The sequence below is a fragment of the Bos grunniens genome, chromosome 6, assembly GCF_055505025.1.
Source record: "Bos grunniens cultivar Pamir isolate PY7600 chromosome 6, Bosgru_T2T1.0, whole genome shotgun sequence".
NCBI lineage: Eukaryota > Metazoa > Chordata > Mammalia > Artiodactyla > Bovidae > Bos > Bos grunniens.
Genome location: NC_141170.1, coordinates 12,589,999 through 12,614,029, shown reverse-complemented (window position 1 = coordinate 12,614,029; position 24,031 = coordinate 12,589,999). Strand labels below are relative to the sequence as shown.

Genomic DNA, 24,031 nt, shown 5'->3' with positions numbered 1-24,031 from the left:
ACTGTCACTAAAGGCAATGACACCCCAGTCCAGTACTCTTGCCTGGAAAATCCCATGGATGGAGGAGCCTGGTAGCCTGCAGTCCATGGGGTCGCTAAGAGTCAGACACGACTGAGCGACTTCACTTTCACTTTCATACATCGGAGAAGGAAACGGCAACCCATTCCAGTGTTTTTGCCTGGAGAATCCCAGGGATGGGGGAGCCTGGTGGGAGGCCATCTATGGGGTCGCACAGAGTCGGACACGACTGAAGCGACTTAGCAGCAGCAGCAAAGCTTCATAAAGCATTTTGTTACCCTCCTACACTGTTGGCGGGAATGGAAATTGGTGTAGGCACTATGGAAAACAGCATGGACATTCTTCAAAAGGTTAAAAATAGAGCTACCATATGACCCTGCAATCCCACTCCTGGGCACAAAGCTTTTTGGTTGGTTGTTGTTGTTCTGTCACCAAGTTGTGTCCAACTCTTTGCAACCCCATGGACTGCAGCCCGTGAGGCTTCCCTGTCCTTCACCATCTCCTGGAGTTTGCTTAAGTTGCTGATCACTGAGCTGGTGATGCTATCCAACCACCTTATCCTCTACCACCCTATTCTCCTTTTGTCTTTCCCAGGATCAGAGTCTTTTCTGGTGAGTTGGCTCTTCACATCAGGTGGTTGAAGTACTGGAGCTTCATCTTCAGCATCAGTCCTTCCAATGACGATTCAGGGTTGATTTCCTTTTGGACTGACTGGTTTGATCTCCTTTTTTTTCTGGAGAAAATTCTAATTTGAAAAGATATATGTACCGCAATGTTCATAGTAGTGCTATTTACAATAGCCAAGACAAGGAAGCAGCATGTCATGTCCATCAACAGATGAATGGATAAAGATGTCAGATACACACACACACACACAGGAATATTATTCAGCCATAAAAAGAATGAAACAATGCCATTTATAATGTCATTTGCAGCAACTTGGATGGACCTAAAGATTATCATACTAAGTGAAGTAAGTCAGAAAAAGAAAGACAAAGATCATGTAATATCACTTGTCTGTGGAGTCTAAACCATGACATAAATGAACTCAATGAAATAGAGACAGACCCACAGACGTAGGAAACAAACGGACGGTTGTCAGAGGGGAAAAGAGGCGGGAGAGAGGTCAATTGGGAGTTTGGGATTCGCAGATACAAACTGCTACACATAAAATAGATAAGCAAAAAGGTCTTGCTATAGAGTACAAGAAGAAAGGTCCGATGCTGTAAAGAGCAATATTGCATAGGAACCTGGAATGTTAGGTCCATGAATCAAGGCAAATTGGAAGTCGTCAAACAAGAGATGACAAGAGTGAACATTGACATTAAATTATAGGAATCAGTGAACTGAAATGGACTGGAATGGGTGAATTTAACTCAGATGACCATTATATCTACTACTGTGGGCAGGAATCCCTTAGAAGAAATGGAGCAGCCATCATGGTCAACAGAAGAGTCCGAAATGCAGTACTTGGATGCAATCTCAAAAACAACAGAATGATCTCTGTTCGTTTCCAAGGCAAACCATTCAATATCACAGTAATCCAAGTCTATGCCCCAACCAGTAAGGCTGAAGAAGCTGAAGTTGAACGGTTCTATGAAGACCTACATGACCTTTTTCATTATAGGGGACTGGAATGCAAAAATAGGAAGTCAAGAAACACCTGGAGTAACAGGCACATTTGGCCTTGGAATACAGAATGAAGCAGGGAAAGGCTAATAGAGGTCTGTCAAGAAAAGGAGGTCTACACCGGTCATAGCAAACACCCTCTTCCAACAACACAAGAGAAGACTCTATACATGGACATCACCAGATGGTCAACACCAAAATCAGATTGATTATATTCTTTGCAGCCAAAGATGGAGAAACTCTATACAGTCAGCAAAAACAAGCCCGGGAGCTGACTGTGGCTCAGATCATGAACTCCTTATTGCCAAATTCAGACTTAAATTGAAGAAGGTAGGGAAAACCACTAGACCATTCAGGTATGACCTAAATCAAATCCCCTACGATTATACAGTGAAGTGAGAAATAGATTTAAGGGACTAGATCTGATAGACAGAGTGCCTGATGAACTACGGATGGAGGTTCGTGACATTGTACAGGAGACAGGGATCAAGACCATCCCCATGGAAAAGAAATGCAAAAATGCAAAATGGCTGTCTGAAGAGGGCTTACAAATAGCTGTGAAAAGAAGAGAAGTGAAAAGCAAAGGAGAAAAGGAAAGATATAAGCATCTGAATGCAGAGTTCCAAAGAATAGCAAGGAGAGATAAGAAAGCCTTCCTCAGCGAACAATGCAAAGAAATAGAGAAAAGCAACAGAATGGGAAAGACTAGAGATCTCTTCAAGAAAATTAGAGATACCAAGGGAACATTTCATGAAAAGATGGGGTCAATAAGGGACAGAAATGGTATGGACCTAACAGAAGCAGAAGATATTAAGAAGAGATGGCAAAAAATACACAGAAGAACTCTACAAAAGAGAGCTTCATGACCCAGATAATCACGATGGTGTGATCATTCACCTAGAGCCAGACATCCTGGAATGTGAAGTCAAGTGGGCCTTAGAAAGCATCACTATGAACAAAGCTAGTAGAGGTGATGGAATTTCAGTTGAGCTATTTCAAATCCTGAAAGATGATGTTGTGAAAGTGCTACACTCAATATGCCAGTAAATTTGGAAAACTCAGTAGTGGCCACAGGACTGGAAAAGGTCAGTTTTCATTCCAATCACAAAGAAAGGCAATGCCAAAGAATGCTCAAACTACTGCACAATTGCACTTATCTCACTCGCTAGTAAAGTAATGCTCAAAATTCTCCAAGCTAGACTTCAGCAGTACGTGAACCGTGAACTTCCAGATGTTCACGCTAGTTTTAGAAAAGGAAGAGGAACCAGAGATCAAATTGCCAACATCCGCTGGATCGTGGAAAAAGCAAGAGAGTTCCAGAAAACCATCTATTTCTGCTTTATTGCCTATGCCAAAGCCTTTGACTATGTGTATCACAATAAACTGTGGAAAATTCTGAAAGAGATGGGAATACCAGACCACCTGATCTGCCTCTTGAGAAACCTATATGCAGGTCAGGAAGCAACAGTTAGAACTGGACATGGAACAACAGACTGGTTCCAAATAGGAAAAGGAGTACGTCAAGGCTGCATATTGTCACCCTGCTTATTTAAATTCTATGCAGAGTACACCATGAGAAACGCTGGACTGGAAGAAGCACAAGCTGGAATCAAGACTGTCGGGAGAAATATCAATAACCTCAGTTATGCAGATGACACCACCCTTATGGCAGAAAGTGAAGAGGAACTCAAAAGCCTCTTGATGAAAGTGAAAGAGAAGAGTGAAAAAGTTGGCTTAAAGGTCAACATTCAGAAAATGAAGATCATGGCATCTGGCCCCATCATTTCATGGGAAATAGATGGAGAAACTGGAAACAGTGTCAGACTTTATATTTTTGGGCTCCAAAATCATGGCAGATGGTGATTGCAGCCATGAAATTAAAAGACACTTACTCCTTGGAAAGAAAGTTATGACCAACCTAGATAGCATATTCAAAAGCAGAGACATTACTTTGCCAACAAAGGTCTGTCTAGTCAAGGCTATAGTTTTTCCAGTGGTCATGTATGGATGTGAGAGTTGGACTGTGAAAAAAGCTGAGCACTGAAGAATTGATGCTTTTGAACTGTGGTGTTGGAGAAGACTCTTGAGAGTCGCTTGGACTGCAAGGAGGTCCAACCAGTCCATTCTAAGGGAGATCAGTCCTGGGTATTCATTGGAAGGACTGATGCTGAAGCTGAAACTCCAATAGTTTGGCCACCTCATGCAAAGAGTTGACTCACTGGAAAAGACTCTGATGCTGGGAGGGATTGGGGGCAGGAGGAGAAGGGGACGACAGAGGATGAGATGGCTGGATGGCATCACTGATTCGATGGACATGAGTTTGAGTGACTCTGGGAGTTGGTGATGGACAGGGAGGCCTGGTGTGCTGTGATTCATGGGGTCGCAAAGAGTCGGACATGACTGAGTGACTGAACTGAACTGACTAATAGAGTACAGGGAACTAGGTTCAATGCCCTGGGATACAACATTATGGGGAAAAAAAAACCATGAAAATGAATTGTGTGTATAACTGAATCACTTTGCTATGCACCAGAAACTAACACAACAGTGTAAATCAACTATACACCAGTTAAAAATTATTTTTAATTTAAAAATTAAAATAGGTTCTATTATTTGTTTGATTTTATAGGTAAAGGAACTGACACAGAGGCTTTGGAAAACTGGTTAAGGTCATGAGGCTGGCAGGAGGCAGAGTGGGCACCGTCTATAATCTTTCCTGGTCCATAAGACATTAATATTTTCCCCAGCAGAATAGACAAAGCTCCACTTGGTAAGAGCACATAGATGCACCTGGATGCTCAGCACCTTCCTCCCTGTACCCTGACTCTCCTCCTCTCTTGAAGGCTAGGAGTTTCATCTTTGTTTTCCCAGAACCTAGAAGACCACCCAGTAGGTGTGGAGCCAACATTTGCTGATGGAGTGAAGGTTTATCTTTATAAGGCAAGTATGATGGTTCTCATTTCTCAGAGGAGAGGGAGATGAGGATGGTAGGTAGGTTTACCCCACGGGAAGCCAGGTCCAGTGAGAGCCATGGAGGAAGCAAAGATTAGTAGTTGCTGGGAAAGTTGTAGAGAGAGAGAAGGGCATGCGTCTAAGTCATCTCTCCTCTCCAAGCTTTTATGAACTGAGTCCATCAAAGGGGAGGACCTGAGAGGGGCTTCCAGGACCAGAGCAACATGGCGGGAAGCTGGGTCCCTGGGAGGTGGGGATGGAGATCGGAGACACCTGGGATTAGAGATCCAGCGAGATTATGGAATTTGTTAAAAGCCACACAGAGCTCCTCAGAGATAAGAAAGTGGGGTAAATGCTCTCTCACGCCCAGGGATGTTTGAAAAATAGCTCTGCTCTTTAACTCAGTCATTCACCTTTTGGATATTTATCCTAAGGAAATATACATTTGGTCAAAACTTTCTGAACAAAGATCTTCTTCATAGTGTTGTTTATGTGCTCAGTGGCTCCAGTCATGTCTGACTCTTCGCTGTAGTCCGCCAGGCTTCTCTGTCCATGGGGTTCTTCAGGCAAGAATACTGGAGCCGGGTAGCCATTCCCTTCTCCAGGGGCTCTTCCCAACCCAGGGACCGAACCCATGTCTCTTATGTCTCCTGCACTGGCAGGCATGTTCTTAAGGAAATAGAAATCTAGAGGTCTATCAACAACTGAATTAGTTAAATAAATATTGGAACATCCCCATGGTAATTGTGTAGAGATTCACATATTTTCAAAGAATTTAAAATAACAGAAAAATCTTCAGGATATACTTTTAAGTGAAAAGAGTAGGGCGTAAAGCTATAGAGACATCGACAGTTTTGTAAATTTTAGCTATATGAAACTAATACATTCTGGAAAAATAGATGCTAAAATAGTTTGTAATGGCAAACTGTGGTTGGGGGAATAATGTGTGATTGTGATTTTACTTATTATTTTTCTGTCTTTTCTAAGTTTTCTGCAATGAGCTTTTTAAATGTGCAGCTGTGTATTTTTACTTACTCTAGTTTGTTTCACTTTTTCTACTTCATATGCAGTGCTCCCATTACATTTAGTTTATGTTTTCCAATTTCTCCATCTCTCTTTTTTTTTTTTTTTCGGATGTTCTTTCTCAAGCCTTTATCAAGTATAATAGAAAAGCTTATATATATATATATATATATATATATATATATATAATATGTATAATATATATTTTAGGGAACTCATGAATTTTCACCTAAAAATTTATGACGTGTTGATTTCACTTGTTTGACTTAGTTTGAATAGAATGCTAAATTTCTAGTTTAAAAAATAGATATGCAACAAGCAACAAAGGTTTATTGTATAGCACAGGGAACTATAGTCAGTATCTTATAATAACTTATAATGGAAAATAATTTCAAAAATATTGTATGTGTATGTGTCTAACTGAATCACCTTGCTGTGCACCTGAAACATTGTTAAGTCAACTATACTTCAATGACATATATATATTAAGGAAAAAAAGAATTTGATTAATTAATGTGCTTGTGGCCGTGCTGGGTCTTTGTCGCGCATGGGCTTTCCCTGGTTGTGGGGAGCAGGCGCTAGTCTCTATTGCTTTGCACGGGTTTCTCACGGAGGCGGCTTCTCTTGCTGTAGAGCAGGGGCTCCAGGCACGCAGGCTCCGTAGTTGTGGCGCAAGAGCTTAGTTGCACAGTATCATGTGGAGTCTTCCCAGACCAGGAACTGAACCCACGTCCCTTGCCTTGGCAGGCAGATTCTTAAGCACTGGACCACCAGGGAAGTCCTACAGTGATCTTTTCTAAGTTAAAAAAGGATGAAAAGACTTAACTAACACGTGAAGATGCAAACCCCTACTCCCTGAGTCACCAATCCAGTCTTGACTCTTTCCCAAGCGCCCATGATTTTCAATACCTGCGCTGGGAAATTTTCATCACCCTGTACAGTGTGTTTCTGCTACAATCTAAGGATGTCATAATCGTTCTTATGCTCAGTGGGGTCAAACCCAAAGTTACAGCTGGCACTGGAAATGCAGGCTGCTCATAACTGGACGATCTGTGGGCTTCACCTCATAAGCATCTTAGAGGATTCAGTTAGTGTAGCCAGAGACAGACTGCAGAAGTGACTAGAGCCGTTACCATGACAACCGTCACAGTCATTGGGAGACACTGAGGTTGCTACACTGAGATTGATACGTTGTCACACCTGAACCTGTTACTGACTTCAGTGCTGTTGGATATTTTCCATTATTTGTATTTTTTATTTTAGCTTCTTTAAAGGCACAATCATCGATTTCAGAGTCAGCAAGTGTGCCCCAAGCACAAACCAGCTGAGACCCACTCTCATACCATCATGCCAACATTCAAGTGCTTTCGGGGGATCTGGCTGCTTCTTTTCACTAAAGTGTCTGCAAGAACCAGGAACCTGAGCCAAAGTAAAGCTGGGAATATCGTCTTTGATTTGGAAACAGTTTGTAGAAGATGCCAAGGAAATGTCTGTGAAACAAAGAAAAGATGGAAACCCTCTCCATCCTAGTGGGAAACAGGGTCAGTCTCCAGGGCTCTCTTCCTCCTTCTTTAAATAGCACCGAAGTGCATCCTGTCAAAAGGGATTAGACTAAACATGGCATTTCCACTCAACATGGAAATCATTAGTGAAGACATGAACTCAAGGTGAACAGCAGCCTCTGAAGGCTACTGGTGTCAGCCAGGGATGAACTGTTAGCCTCCTGATGCTTTAAAGACAGTCCCTCTGGGGACTCCTGAGCCAGGGTAATTCATCTATTCAGCAGCCATTTACCTTCACCTGCTGCCCACTACACAGTCCTAGGATCAGTGGTGGAATAAAAATGGTAAAAACTTTTTTTCTTGTTAGATTGATATGTAGTTAGATTCAATAAAATGTACCTGTTTTAAATGTGCAGTTTGGTAAGTTTTGCGAGACTTACACACTCATAAAGCACTGACCACATGAAGATATGGAACATTTCTGTCATTTCAAAGTTCCCTGGCCCCAAGCAACCGCTGATAGCTTCCCACCAGTATAGATTAGATTAGTCCAGATGAGATGATATTTCCATACTGGTCATCAACATGCTTTTGGGATTCATCTGTGTTGTATACATCTGTAACTTATTCCTGTTTAGTGTTCAGTAGTATTCCATTGAGTGGATATAACACAATTTGTTTCTTCATTCATTAGTCGACAGACATTTGGGCTGTTTCCAGTTTGGGCTCTTATGAATAAAACTGTTATGAAGATCAGTGTTCAAGTCTCTGTGTATATGTGTGCTTTGATTTCTCTTGGGTAAATATTTATGAGAAAATGGCTAGGTTGTATGAGTAAAACTTGACAAGAAACTACCAAACTGTTTTCCATTTTAAAGTCCCTCCAGCAGTATACTAAAGCCCCAGTTACTCCAAATCTTCATCACCATTTGGTACTCTTCATCATTTTAACTTTAGTCATCCTTATGGTGAGTTGTGTCCCATTATGGGTTTTAGCTTTAATTGCCCTGATAACTATTGGTGTTGAGCAAATTTTCATCTGTTCATGGTGGTTTTTGATATTTTCTTTCATAAAGTGTCTATTCAGTTTTCTGATCTTCAAGTGGGTTGTTGGTCTTCTTACTGTTGAATCACTGAGAATTCTTCACATACTCTGGATAAAGTTCCATGTGAACTTTGTGAATATTCTCCAGTCTGACTTGCCTTTCCAGTCCATTAACACTCTTTTAAATAGTTACAGCTTTTGCTTTTTAGAAGTACTCATTAATTAGTCAGCCTGCATTAGATCTTGGTTGCAGCACATGGGATCTTCATTGTGTCATGCGGGATCTCTCCTCCTGGCACACAGACTCTCTAGTTGTGGCACTCCAGGTCAGTAGCTGTGAGCTTAGAGCCATATGGGATCTTAGTTCCCTGACCAGGGATTGAACTCACATTCCCCTCACTGTAAGGTGGTCTCTCAACCGCTGAAACATCAGGGAAGTCCCCAGCTCTTACTTTTACTTTTGATGAAATCCAACTGGTCAATTAAAAACAAGCTTCATCACCAGAAATTCACATCAGTTCAGTTCACTTCAGTTGTGTCCGACTCAGTGCAACCGCATAGACGGCAGCCCACCAGGCTCCACTGTCCCTGGGATTCTCCAGGCAAGAGCACTGGAGTGGGTTGCCATTTCCTTCTCCAGTGCATGAAAGTGAAAAGTGAAAGTGAAGTCGCTCAGTCTTGTACAACTCTTTGCAACCCCATGGACTGCAGCACGCCAGGCCTCCCTGTCCATCATCAACTCCCAGAGTTTACCCAAACTCATGTCCATTGAGTCAGTGATGCCATCCAATCATCTCATCCTCTGTTGTTCCCTTCTCCTCCTGTCCTCAATCTTTCCCAGCATCAGGGTCTTTTCAAATGAGTCAGCTCTTCGCATTAGGTGGCCAAAGTATTGGAGTTTCAGCTTCAACATCAGTCCTTCCAATGAACCAGGACTGATCTCCTTTAGGATGGACTGGTTGGATCTCCTTGCAGCCCAAGGGACTCTCAAGGTCTTCTCCACACCACAGTTCAAAAGCATCAGTTCTTCGATGTTCAGCTTTCATTGTAGTCCAACTCTCACATCCATACATGACCACTGGGAAAACCATAGCCTTGATGAGATGGACCTTTGTTGGCAAAGTGTCTCTGTTTTTTAATATGCTGTCTAGGTTGGTCATAACTTTCCTTCCAAGGAGTAAGCGTCTTTTAATTTCATGGCTGCAATCACCATCTGCAGTGATTTTGGAGCCCCTCAAAATAATTCACATAATATTGTGCAATTATGTTTCAATTTAAAAAATGGTTCATGCTTCTTGTGTCCCATCTAAGAAATCATTGCTTACCTCAAGGTTGCAAAGACTTCCTCCTATATTCTCTTCTGGATGTCTTATAATTTTAGCTTCTATGTTTCAGTCTATGGTCAATTTTGAGTTAATTTGTGTGCGTACAGCACGAGACAAGAGTTTTTTGTTTTTTGTTTTTTTTCGATGTGACTACTTTTTATGGCACCATTTCTTAATAAAGACTATCCTTTTGCATTAAGTCACTTTGGCACCTTTTGTATTTCTTACTTTATTCTACACCATTGATCTGCAGCTATCCTTACTGTCAACACCATGCTACCTTGATTATGGTCTAGGGAACACCATTACAGCACTTACTATACACGAGACATAGTTCTAGACACATTTATGTATATTGCAATAACTTAATCTTCATAATGTCTCTATTATGCTACTAGGGTATGCTAGGGTATGCTAAAGGGTATGCTACTATCATCCTCTGTTACATCCAGAAATTGAGGCTCATAGAGGTTTAGCAACCTACCCAAAGTCACACAGAGGCAGAGCTGCCATTTAAGTGCAGGTAGTCTGGTTCCAGAGTCTTGCTCTTAACCCCTGTACTACAGTGCCTCTCCTCACTGTCAGTAAGACAAGTAACATCTAGAATTATGAAAAGAATGCACACACTTTCCCAAAGCTTTCTTTCCTTCATTGTGGGAGGCCCTGGCACTGGGGCACAGAGGAGAGACAGGAGTCCCTGCCCTTGGGGAATGAATGAGTTGAACTGTGTCCTCCCCAAAAAGGACAGGTTGAAGGCCTAAGCCCTGGTATCTCAGAATGTCACTTGATTTGGGAATAGGGTCTTCACAGAGATAACCGGGCTTCCCTGGCGGCTCAGTGGTAAAGAATCTGCCTGCCAACACAGGAGACGCAGGGTAGATCCCTGGGTCTGGAAGATCTCTTGGAGGAGGAAATGGCAACCCACTCCAGTATTCTTCCCTGGGAAATCCCATGGACAGAGGAGCCTGGTGGGCTATAGTCCATGCGGTCACAAAAGAGTTAGACACAACTGAGCAACTTAACAATAATGACAACAACAGAGGTAATCAAGTTCAAATGAGGTCCTCAGGGCCCTAATCCAGGATGACTAGTGTCCTTATAGACAGGGGAAAATGTGCACACAGACACGCACACAGGGAGAAGGCCACGTAACGGTGAAGGCTGGGATCAGGGTGATGTTTCCACAAGCTGAGGAAAGCCAGTGATTGCCAGCAAATGTCCAGGTGCCAGGGAAGAGTCCTAGAACAGATCCTCTCTCAACCTCAGAAGGAATCCATCCTCCAACACATTGTTTCAGACTTCAGTTCAGTTCAGTTGCTCAGTTGTGTCTGACTCTTTGTGACCCCATGGACTGCAGCATGCCAGGCCTCCCTGTCCATCATCAACTCCTGGAGTTTACCCGAACTCATGTCCACTGAGTCGGTGATGCCATCCAACCATCTCATCCTCTGTCGTCCCCTTCTTTCCTGCCTTCAATCTTTCCCAACATCAGGGTCTTTTCAAATGAGTCAGCTCTTCGCATTAGGTGGCCAAATATTGGAGTTTCAGCTTCAACATCAGTCCTTCCAATGAACACCCTCCAGAAAGGTGAGAGGTCTGCATCTAAGCCACTCAGTTTGTGATACTCAGTCTGTGTGCAGCTGTAGCAAACACATACAGGGAGCTCAGGTCTGATGGAGAGCAGGGCTTAGCATATTGTCTGTTAAATGACGAAGCAAATGAAGAAAGAAGGAAAGGGTGGAGGGAAGGAAAAGAGAGCCTAAAGGACAGGGAAGCCTGGCATGCTATAGTCCACGGGGTCGCAGAGTCAGACACGACTGAGTGACTGAACAGTAACAGCAAGAAATTTCATTTATTTCAAATGTGACTCAATCAAAGCTTTCAAATCTGACTTAATGTGTCTTTACAGTGTTTCACATACATTGTGCATGCTCAGCTGCTTCAGTCATGTCAGACTCTTTGTGACCCTATGGACTGTAGCCTGCCAGACTCCTCTATCCGTGGGATTCTCCATGCAAGAATACTGGAGTGGGTTGCCATGTCCTCCTCCAGGGGATCTTTCCAAACCAGGGATTGAACCTGCAGCTCCTTCTTTACCACTGAGCCACCGAGGAAGCCCTTCACTTACATTACTTTATACAATTTTATAGGTCAATCTGTCTATATTGTGTTGCCTGTTTGCAGCCAAGTGTCTAGGGTTTGAAGAACTCAGCAGTTGGTAGAATTCCTGACATCTCAGGGTTGGCAGGGCCCAGTATGAGTTCACTCAGTGGACTCAATGGTGAAGAATCCACCTGCCAATGCAGGAGATGCCAGAGACATGGGTTCAATTCCCAGGTTGGGAAGATCCCCTAGAGGAGGAAATGGCAACTCCAGTATTCTTGCCTGGGAAAATCCCATGGATAGAGGAGCCTGGCGGGCTACAGTTTATGGGGTCACAAAGAGTCGGACGTCTATGGGGTCACAAAACGTCAGACGTGATTGAGCACACATATAAATACACCATGTTCTTTCTGTCCTATTCCAGGCCGGGCCCTTTCTGATCCTGCTGGGTCCTGCGGACTCAGCCTTTGCCTGGCCTGACTTCCTGCTCCTGAGCAGCCATGTGCGCTGACTGTGCGCAGGACTTCAGAGAGAGGAAGCGCTGTTGCCGGGGTCTCCACCTCCTTCAGAGCCCCTGATCTGACTGCCGGGGGCAGAGGATGTGGATCCCAGCCAGAGGCAAAGCGCTCCATCTACTTAGCAGATGCTCCTTTCCCAAATGGCTGTAATTGAGTCTCACTCAATTAAGCAACTATGTACTGGGTGCTTATTATAGACTGGCTCTTAGCCTAGGGGAACTCAAGCAGACTCGGGCTGCAGAAATCCAGCTTGACAAAACTGTCGTCATTTCTTCAAACCTGCTGTGTCTCACACACACACACACACACACACACACGCACACGACCTGAACATTGGAGCAAGATGCCTCCCAGACAGAGGCCAGCACCGCAGTATCCCAAATGGTTGTCCTTGATCTTGACACTTGGGGATGGTGGGGGTCCCTGAGGACCCCCAGCTCAGGGGGGTCACACCAACAATTAGTGATGCTCTAGACAGAAGCTGGATTATTGGTTAGGCTTTAGTTATAGAAGGATGGGAGAAAGGAACACAGGATGTGTTTGTTATTATTGCTGACTCGGCTCTCTTGCCGAGAAAGGAAAGCCAACACAGACTGTGTGAAAAAAAATGTCAAATTTCCATATACTTTTAACTGCTAGTACTTCTGTTTTAAATATGCAAGTGCTAACCTAATCTTTGCCTTCACAAATCTCAGTCTGAAAAGAAGCAGAGACCTTGGTTATCTGCGAATTTAAGTCCATGTTCAGAAGACCAAGGTCTCACAAATCATTTTCTACTTGAAAAAGGCTCTCTCTAAATTGCACATTAAAAAATAATTCACTGAAACATAAATTTTGTTCGGAAAAATGAAAGTCGCCAGTTGTGTCCGACTCTTTGCAATCCCATGGACTATATAGTCCATAGAATTCTCCAGGCCAGAATACTGGAGTGGGTAGCCTTTCTCTTCTCCAGGAGATTTTCCCAACACAGGGATTGAACCCAGGCTTCCCACATTGCAGGTGGATTCTTTACCAGCTGAGCCACAAGGGAAGCCCTTTGTTTGGAAATTTCTATTTCCAAGATGAATGTGTGTGAGACATGTATCTCTGTTTGGGCCAAAGGTATGAGAAATGAAGAAGGTAACTTTCAAAATGATTGTTATTCCAGGTGATCAAATGATTCTTAAGTATAATAAATTCAAGTGGTCTTGAGACATTTCAAGCAAAGGGCAAAATCAGACTTGGATGGGAACCCACTGGAATCACAGCAGAGGTTGCCAGCAGACCAGGCTTCTCCAGGTTTTCAAGTCCTGGGAGGACCTTCTCCTCTTGAGTCACTTTAGAAATGGCTTCAGGCCACAGCTTCTGTAGCTTCTAAGGGGCACATGTCCCTCCTTCCCGCCTCTCTTGGGAAAGTAAAATGTGGATCTTAAGAGGTTTATGATCATAATTTAAACCATTCTCAACTTTGGGCAAATGGGAAATTTGAATTTTCATTTATTCATTATAACAATAATGAACGTTTATTAAGTACCTGCTCCGTGCCCAACACTGTGAATCACTGTATGATTCTCAGGATAAACTGTTTAGATAAGGATTTGTTCTCACCCCACCGCTTACTCCAAGAGAAAACTGGGGCCCAGAGAGGCTAAATAATGGGCCCAAGGTCACCCAGCTGGTAAGGCAGGGCCTGGGGACCACATCACACCGCATCATCACTTCCACCCACTCTCTCCTCTAAAACACAGTTGATCTGGGGCTCGAGACTGAAGGAAACACTAAAGGTTTTGATGATGAAACTGTGAGACTTGTTGGGAAGCAGAGTGGGTGGTGGAAATCAGTAGATTTTTTTTTTTTACTTGAGCTCGATGACATAGTCCATTCCCTGACAATTGCAAATACTTACTGAGGAAGGAGTAAGAGTGGTTTATGTGAATTCTGCTTCCCCTGATTTAAAACGCATCCCTGCCTCTTAATGGAATGTCTCAAATTCCACAAGCCAGCCACGTGGCAGCAGACCCTCGGGCTCGCGTGGCCTGAGTGACACTCTGTGGACCTTCACTCATTAGAGAGTTAATGCTGTGTCAAGACGAGCAATTTGGAAAACCAGCTCTTTCTGCAAGATGGCAGTTATTTACAACTGCCCAAGCTGACTGGCAATGCCAGGAGCCGAAATTAATTGCAGATCAAATGAACAAAAATGTCTTTCTCGATGTTTTTAGGGCCCAAAGCCATTTTAATAGACTCTCAAAAATCTCAGTGAGAAGAAAGAAGGAAAAAAAAAAAAACCTTGGCAAGTCCTTTTGATAGGCAATTACTGCCCAGAGTTGGAGGAATAGTAAGTATATATTTGGAAACAAGGTAATAAGAACTTGGAAAGGGGCAAGTGTTAGTCACTCAGTCATGTCTGACTCTTTGTGGCCTCATGGACTATAGCCTACCAGGCTCCTCTGTCCATGGAATTTTCCAGGCAAGAACACTGGAGTGGGTTGTCATTCCATTCTCCAGGGGATCTTCCTGGTCCAGGGATTGAACCTGGGTCTCCCATATTGCAGGCAAATTCTTTACCATCTGAGCCACCAGGGAAGGAGCAAAAGATGTCCTGAATACTGACTGTCAGGACCACCCAGTGGACCTTCATGTACTTTGGGTTTTGTTTCTATGACAAATTCTGTAAGGTGGTGCATCAGTTTTCTGTGGCTGCTTTAAAAAATTACCACATTGTTAGTGGCTTAAAGAAACATATATTTAGTCTCTCACAGTTCTGGGGGTCATGAGTCTAAAATAGGTCTCATGGAGCAAAAGTCGGTTGTTGCAAGTTTGAACACCAGGCCAGGAAGACCCCACGTGCCGCAGTGCACCACCACTACTGAGCTGTGCTCTAGAGCCCTGGTGGCTCAGATGGTAAAGCATCTGCCTGCAATGAGGAAGACCCGGGTTCGATCCCTGGGTCAGGAAGACCCCCGGGAGAAGGAAATGGAAACCCACTCCAGTACTCTTGCCTGGAAAATTCCATGGACGGAGGAGCCTGGCAAGCTACAGTCCATGGGGTTGCAAAGTCGGACACGACTGAGCAACTTCACTTTCTAGAGCCTGGGAACGGCCACTGTTGAGCCCAGGTGCCTCAACTACTGAAGCCTGTGTGCCCTAGAGCCTGTGCTTCACAACAAAAGAAGCCACCAATGAGAAGCTGCTGCGGCTGCTGCTAAGTCGATTCAGTTGTGTCCGACTCTGTCCAACCCCATAGACGGCACCCCACCAGGCTCCCCCATCCCTGGGATTCTCCAGGCAAGAACACTGGAGTGAGTTGCCATTTCCTGCTCCAATGCATGAAAGTGGAAAGTGAAAAGTGAAAGTGAAGTCACTCAGTGTGACCCAATGGACCCCATGGACTGCAGCCTACCAGGCTCCTCCGTCCATGGGATTTTCCAGGCAAGAGTACTGGAGTGGGTTGCCATTGCCTTCTCCGGAGAAACACTTGCACTGAAACAAGTAGCCCCTGCTCTTTGCAACTGGAGAAAAAGCCTGTTGACAGCAACGAAGACCCAGCACAGTCAGAAATAAATAGATAAATAAAATTATTTTTTAAAAAGTCAGTTGTCGGCAGGGCTGTGTCCCTTCTGGATCTGTTCTCCGTCTTTTCCAGCTTCTCAAGGCCGCCTGCATTCCTTGGCTTGCAGCCCCTCCCATCATCTTCAGAGTCAACATTACACCACCTCCGCTACACTATCACATCTCCTCTGATTACAGCTCTCCTGCTTCTCTTATAAGGATGCCTGTGATTACCCTGGACCTACCGGCTAATACAGGATAACCTCCCCATCCTAAACCTTTGACTTCATCACATTTGCAAAACCTCTTTTGCCATGTAAAATAGCATATGTGTATTTCCAGGAATTAGGAAGTAGACACTTGGGGAGTCGATATTCTGCCTTCCATGGCTGGGCGTGGTTATGTACCCATTTTAAAGATGAGTAAAGAAATCCAGAGATCTTGGGCAATTTCCTTCAAACCACTCAGCTGGTAAAAAGATGACTAGGATTTGAATTCAGAGCAGCAGGCCCTAGAGCCCAAACTCTTTCTCCCCCCACACATTGTTCCATTACAGACTCCCAGCCTCATGCTGAATTTAATCTCATGATATTTCCGAGGATTAGTGTAACTGCTACCATTTTTAGGACTGTTTCCAATGAACTAATCTGCATCTTCAACTCTTCTAGAAGATAAACTAGGAGGGAGTGCAGATTGGGAGCTTGGACACAGGGCCATGGGGCAGGTTGCCCTTCACCTGGCTAACTCCCACTGGCCCTTCAGCTCTCAGACTCTTATGTCCCTCCTCCAGGAAGTCCTCCTGAAATCCCTCAAAGGAGAGTGCATCCCAGTGTTACACATGACACGTGTCTGTTTCTATGTCTTTCTCCTTAGGTCACAATAATGTTACTGGTGACTCTGAAGCACAAGCATGATATAAGCTGTTTGTAGCATGGATGAACTCATGAATGAGTAAGTCCACCAACATCTGGGGTTTCCCTGATAGCTCAGTTGGTAAAGAATCCGCCTGCAATGCAGGAGACCCCAGTTTGATTCCTGGGTCGGGAAGACCCCCTGGAGAAGGGATAGGCTACCTACTCCTGCATTCTTGGGCTTCCCTTGTGGCTCAGCTGGTAAAGAATCCGCCTGCAAAGCAGGAGACCTGGGTTCAATCCCTGGGTTGGGAAGATCCCCTGGAGAAGGAAAAGGCTACCCACTCCAGTATTCTGGCCTGGAGAATTCCATGGACTATGGAAGTCCATGGGGTGGCAAACAGTGGGACGCGACTGAGCGACTTTCACTTTCACCAACACCTGGGCTTCCCACATGGTGCTAGTGGAAGGACCTGCCTACTAATTCAGGAGATGCAGCAGATCTGGGTTCAGTCCCTGGTTCGGGAAGATCCCCTGCAGGAGGGCGTGGCAATCCACTCCAGTACTCTTGCCTGGAGGATCCTTTGGCCAGAAGAGTCTGGTGGACTACAGTCAGACACGACTCAAGTGACTTAGCACGCACACATGCACCCCCAACACTATGAAGCCAACGTCCCTGCTCTGGGCCCTCACCAAGATGCCCGCACCTTTGGAATGTGCAAGATCCAAATGACTGTGGCCCATCAAAATCCAGACTTGGAGAAGCGGGCAGACTCTTCAGAGGCTGCGACCCCTAGCTCTGATCTTAGAAAAGTCCTCTCTTTCTCTCCCAGGAGGGCAGAGTCATTTCCCTCCTTCCTGGGACTAATCCTCATAAGAAGGATTTCATCAAAGGCTGTTGGCTCTACTAAGGATGATCTGCCAGCCAGAGAGTGGGCACCAGAAGCCTGGGGTCAGAGAGATGGAGGCTGGAAGCATCACCACGCCCTCTGTTGGCTCCTTTTTCAAACAGTCACTGGACTGCCAGGATTGATGTGTACCTTCCTGAGACCTCAGGGAAAGCACTCAGGGCCTTGGGAAGAGAGAGGCCTTAGATGTTAGTGCTCCCCACACCCTCAGGTTCTGACCTACTGCTGTGGGATCCTGGGTAAGTCATTTCGTCTGGTCTTGGTTTCCTCAGATGGTTGGACAGCATCACCGACTTGATAGACATGAGTTTGAACAAGCTCCGGGAGTTGGTGATGGATGGGGAAGCCCAGTGTGCTGTAGTCCATGGGGTCACAAAGAGTCGGACATGACTGAGCGACTGAACTGAGCTGAACTGGCTTCCTCAGCTATGGAAAGATTGCAAGAGACCTTGAAAAGTCCTGCTCTCTGCAAGAATGTCCATCACAGCCTTATTTAAAGTGACAAACAATGGGAACCTACCTAGCCAGAACTAGAACAGTTCACACTCACTGAATTACGTCACGTGCCAGGCATTGTGTGCATCACTAAGTATGTGCCCACTTGTTTAATCCTCATTCCTTCCTTATCAGGTGGGGATGGTGTCCTTATTATAGAAATGGGGAAATTGGGTCACAGAGCTGTTGAATATCTCACTGGAGTCATGCAGTTTAAATGGGGTGGAGCTGGGATCAGATTCTGGGCAGTGTGGCTCTGCCGTTTGAGCGGAGACACTCAACAACCTCACCCCATAGACAACGGTTAAGGACATGGCTTTACAGCCAATTCTTGAAGAATGATACAGCTTTCACAAATAGTGTTAATTCAGAGGGGGCAACAATCTGCGTACTTTTTCTGTATATGTGTCATACTTCAATAAAAATTTCCCTGGTGGCTCAGTCAATAAAGAATCGCCTGCAATGCAGGAGACCTGGGTTTGATCCCTGGGTTGGGAAGATCTCCTGGAGAAGGAAAGGGCAACCCACTCCAGTATTCTTGCCTGGGAAATCCCATGGACAGAGGAGCCTGGTGGGCTCCAGTCCATGGGGTCACAAAAGATGGACAATACTTGGTGACTAAACCACCACCATCAATAAAAATTTACTCAAATAATAAATAATAAAATGGAAAATTATTTGAGACATAAGTTTAGGTGAACAAAAAGCAGAATTAAAATTAGTCTAAAGATAGGAGTTTTTAAATTATAGTTGATTTACAGTTTGTGTTAGTTTGTGGTATATAGCAAAGTGATTCAGTTATATGTATATACTTACATATATGTACACTTTTTCATACTCTTTTCCATCATAGGGTATTAGGGGATGTTGAGTATAGTTCCCTGTGCTATACAGGAGGACTATTGTTTATTTTATGTATATCAGTGTGTATCTTCTAATCCTAAACTCCCACTTTGTCCCTCCCCCTACACCTTTCCCCTTTGGAAACCATAAATTTGTTTTCTATGCCTGTGAGTCTGTTTTGTTTAGTAAATTAGTTAATTTGTGTCATATTTTAGACTCTACATATAAGTGATATCATATGATATTTGCCTGACTTACTTCACTTAGTATGATAATCTCTAGGTCCATCCATGTCGCTACAAATGGCATTATTTCATTCTTTTTTATGCCCAAGTAATATTCCATTGTATATCTATATATAACACATCCTCTTTATCCACTCCTATGTGGATGGACATTTAGGTTGGTTCTATGTCATGGCTATTGTTAACAGTGCTGCTACCAACACTGGGGTGCGTGCATCTTTTTGAATTACAGTTTTCTCTGAATATATGCTCAGGAGTGGGTTGCTGGATCATAGGCAACTCCAGTTCTAGCTTTTTAAGGAAACTTCATACTGTTCTCCACAGTGGCTGCAACAATTTGCATTCTCACTAACAGTTTAGGAGGGTTCCTTTTTCTCCATACCCTTTCCAGCAATTGTTATTTTTAGACTTTTTAATGATGATCATTCTGATTGGTGTGAAATGATACCTCATTGTAATTTTGATTTGCATCTCTCTAATAATTAGCAAATTTGAGCTAAAGATAGCATTATACTGAGTAAGATTAATACAGCTGTCTATGTCTAGAGAACAAAAGAAATTTTGCCAAACATACTTGGGTAGTATGATTGTAGGTATTTCTTCTTTGTTTCTATTTTCTGTATTTTATGAATTTACTCTAATGAGCTCATGTTGCTTTCTTATAACAACAAAATACTTTACACAAAAACCCTCAAAAAACCCTGTAATTTTCCCATCACTTTCATTCCAGGCTGACTGTGCTTTCTTGCTGATCAATGTAAAAATTACTAATGACAATTGCGTGCAGTCTGTAAATTGAGACAAGAATTTTGCGAAACTTCCAGGTTGTGAAACATCAAGATATGTTTTCCTAACAAAAAGACCGTGAGTGGAAAAGGGACAAGCATCGGGTCTCAACAATTTCATGACATGTGTTTTTAAAAGCATCTTGTTAGAATGCTCCATTAAGAGCAAGGAGCAAATTAAACTGTTCTTTCGAAAATGAGGCAGGAATACAATTAGAAGCCTCTGCCTGTTGGCACTGGCATCAATCTTGGCAGCGCAAATCAGTGAGCACAAGTGGAAATAAATGAGCTACTTCATCAAGGTCAAGGTAGACGAGAAAGGAATAGCTCGTAAAGGGGGAAACTGAAGAACAGAGAGGTGGGATGCATTGTCCAACACCACGCAGTGAAGAAGTTCCAGAGCCAGGATTCAATGCTGGTTTGGTCTGATTGCAAAACCTGTGCAATTGCTGCTAGATTCTGAAACCCCTAAGGTTTTATTTTCCCCTCAATGTTTATTGTACACACTCAAGTTGAGAAAGAGTGATGAGCTCTATGTCTCTCTTCTTTTGAACATTGTGGCTTATCATTAAAGCTTCCCTCTTGAACCGATGGACTGAAGTGTCCTTTCTCCTTTCTCTGCCTGGCAAACTCCTACATGTTTGGGGGTGGTGATGATAGCCAGTGGTTTTAAAGTCATGGTAACAGAACTTAGGTTTGCATAGACTCTGATCTGGCCTCCCAGGGAGCTACGGCCTCTTCACAGGGTGCCCATCACAGTGTGACATTTGGTACTAGGTGAGAGTTCAGAGAAAGGAGTTACTTATTTAAAAGAAGACAACAGGGAAACAAGATGTAGATAAGAATGTTCTCTAGATGGCTGAAACATCAGTGATAACTGCATGATAAACCCCCCAAATTCAGACACCTTCGGAGTGACAAAGGGCATGTTCCTTTAAAGGCATGCTGGTTTGTCCCCTGGAGGTTCCCACAGTGCTGTTTAAACCCCATGATGTTCTCAGGAATAACCCTGGGTTTACTTACAGAGAAGACGGCAGCCAGAGTCTCAATGCCACCGGTGCTCAGGGTGATGTATGGGATCTTTTCTGGAGTGATTCCAGCTTTTCCAAAGATACTGTTGGTGTAGAACCAAATCTATAAAGCAGGAGAGACAAAAAAGGCAGAAGGGTCAGTGAGAGGCATCTGCTCCCTAAACTAAATTCAGGTACAAATGGTCTCTGAGATTTGCTGCTAAGTCCGGGGGCATAAAGTGGAGCTATGAGCCAAGGTGATGATTTATTTTTTTCCTTCTCCCATTACTAAAAGAATGTCTACATTACTGGGAGCAACATGTGCTTAGCTAAGTGTGGCAATGAGATAAGAATAGAAATCTTGGTGGAGTTTCCATGAATTCTCCTGAAAATTAGGTTTTCACCAAAGAGGTGTGATTCCATTTTTGCCCTTCCTCTTTTCTGCTGTCAGGATGGTGAATGTGATGGCTGCCGCTTCAGCAGCCCTCTTGGGACAGCACTGCTTTTAGCCCCCAAGGTAACATGCTGAGAATAAGAGACGGTATCTGATCCACATGACATTTTACTTCATATTTTGGAAAATCGTCAAACTAAATCTATAATGGGTACAACATGAATGAGGCTCCTGCGAGTTCCACAACTCTCAAGCTGCATAACTATACATAGAACTCTTATGGGATGAAAGCCACCTGTTCAGATGCTGGAGCAGGAAGTTAGAAGGAAACTGTGTCCGTACTCACTAGGGGTGATTTTGTAGTTTATTATCCACACCTGGGCACTTTGGAGAGTGCTAATAATGTTTCTAGGACATCAGCCATAAACCAGGACTGCCTTCTGCAAACCCCGGTATGTGGTCCTGGGGCTACTGTACCAGAGCTTTCAATTTCCTTCATGTGAGAGAGAAGGCCTATTGTTTAGGTCGCTGTTGAGGTTTCTGCCACATGAGGTCAAACCTAAGCTTAACAGACACATGTCATCAGACACTGACAGGGCATCAGAAAATCCGCGATTTGGAGTTTGGAGACCCGGCTCCATCCTGAACTACCTGTGCGACCTCAGACAATTTTCTCTGTCCAGCTGAGATTCCTTCTTCTCCTTGGTCAAAAGAGGATAACCCTAACCCTTCCTGGGAGATGTCAGGAAGTGGGTAAGGACTGTCACTATTCATTGATCCAAACTTTTGGATCAAAAGGCTGAGAGTAAATCATTTGTGTTCCCTCCATCCCAGCCATTTCCTTGAAAAGCAACAGTTTGCAGAATGATAGAAAACCACGTACATCTAGAGACTCTCTGGAGGAGGAAATGGCAACCCACCCCAGTATTCTTGCCTGGGAGATCCCATGGACAGTGGAGTCTGGCAGGCTACAGTCCATGGGGTCGCAAAGAGTTGAACATGATCATGCACACACACACAGACTCTGGTAAAAACTACTGCACATGAAATTATCTGAGCTTGTGGGCACTGATACATCTGGTGGCAAACATGGGAAAGACACTCCTGTTTGTGTCTGCCTCTCATTTGAGTGAGCTGATAAATTAGAATTTTAGACTGTATCTTTGCTGTCACATCCATAGCGTAGAGAAGTGACTCCTGATAAATTCATTACTTCCTAGAGCTCCTGGGCTATGACAGAAGCCAAAATTTTCCCCAAAGCCTCAGTTTCCATTGGATTTGTTTATACGTTGAAGATGACTGTGATCCCCAGCACATCTTCAGGGTTGGATCAAAGCAGTTTAGAGCCTTTCTTAATCTTCACCCAAGTTCATGGATTTTCAACAGTCAGTGGTCTCTCTGACCATGCCCAGTTGAACTTGTGAAATGAAATATTTCCAGCCATATCCATGGGCAAGAAAGGTCACAACCATCAGCGATTTCGTAAATGTCAATGAGGGCTCCCAAAAGGGAACACAATGCCAGCGATCCAGCAGATACCATCACCCGCTACGATGGTGATTGCTAAGGAACCCTGGGGAATGCAAGAAGCAGCCATCCGCTGAGTCTACCATTCCTAACGTGAACAGGGAATTGAGGAAGTAAGCAATCAAGAAACAGGAACTGGCCCCTGATAACTGAGGTGCATACAAAAGGAGTAAATTCAGTGAGCCCAGAGGCTTTCATCTCCCCATAAATGGAAGAACACTAAATCCATAAACTTGATATCTGATTTGCCTTACTCACAATATCTTGATGTTCAGACTGCCTGCTCCCTTTGTTGCAAACTTGTACATAGCCTGACTCCACCTCCCACCTCCGTGGAGCAGTTTTCTCAGGGCTACTGAGAGGCTGCCTCCCAAGTTTGAGTCTTTAACATTTCCACCAAAGAAAACAACTCTACTTACAGGTTGTGACTTTTTTTTTCTTTCAGTTGACACCCCGCTGCAAAGGTGGAGGCTGATGTTTGTGTTATTCTCAGCGTCAGCCCTGAACCCCACCCCCTGACCTGTTCCTCTGTCAGAAGCTTCCAGTCTCTGATCTCATGTGATCTGTATTCCCCATGGAAGCTGGCGCCACGCTCCTTCCTGCCCCTCATGCCCCTTCCCACCCCAGCTTCTTCCCTGCCTCCAACTCTCCCTGGAGCAACGCTGCCTCGGGCACTCCTGACGGGTTTAAATGTTAGTGAAGAGTCACTGTGCAGAACACTAGAGACTCACAGGGACAGTTATAAGTGGCCCTCTCTTATGTGCATGCTAAGTCACTTCAGTCCAACTCTTTGCGACCCCACACGGTGTAGCCCACCAGGCTCCTCTGTCCATGGGATTCTCCAGGCAAGAATACTGGAGTGGATTGCCATGCCCTCCTCCAGGGGATCTTCCCCACCCAGGGATCGAATCCACATCGCATACATCTCCTGCATTAGCAGGTGGGTTCTTTACCACTGAGCCACCTGGGAAGCCCCCAGTCCTCTTGTACTTAAATGCATTTCTGCAGTGATAGGCAGAAATCGGTCCTTTGGGTGGTCTCCCCATCCAGGGCCAGCAAGGAGGACCTGCTGGACTGGCCTTGTCCCCACAGGGAGGGCCCGCACATCACACAAGCTGCCTGTCTCATTTGGCTTCCTCCACGAAGCCATCTCTCTCTCCCTGCATCATCTTACAGAGCTGCATGGTAACTGCCTCTGTCTCTGCTTCCACTGAGGTTTATTTGATCTGGCAGTTTGAGGGCGCTGAACTGCATGGAGACACAAAGTCTGGAGCATGTCCTGCGGCGGACCCTCCCATGGACTATGATTTGTGTTGACCTCACCCCA

General features: G+C 44.3%; 1 protein-coding gene across 8 annotated transcripts in view; it reads right to left on the bottom strand.

Moving 5' to 3' along the window:
- SLC2A9 (solute carrier family 2 member 9) overlaps nucleotides 1-24,031 on the bottom strand; it is a 233,564-nt gene that overhangs the window by 72,208 nt on the left and 137,325 nt on the right. For all 8 annotated transcript variants that reach the window (XM_086404782.1, XM_086404779.1, XM_086404786.1 and 5 more), the window contains one exon: nucleotides 20,797-20,907. In XM_086404782.1, the coding sequence (XP_086260908.1) occupies nucleotides 20,797-20,907 (111 nt within the window). The remainder of the gene's footprint in view (nucleotides 1-20,796; nucleotides 20,908-24,031) is intronic.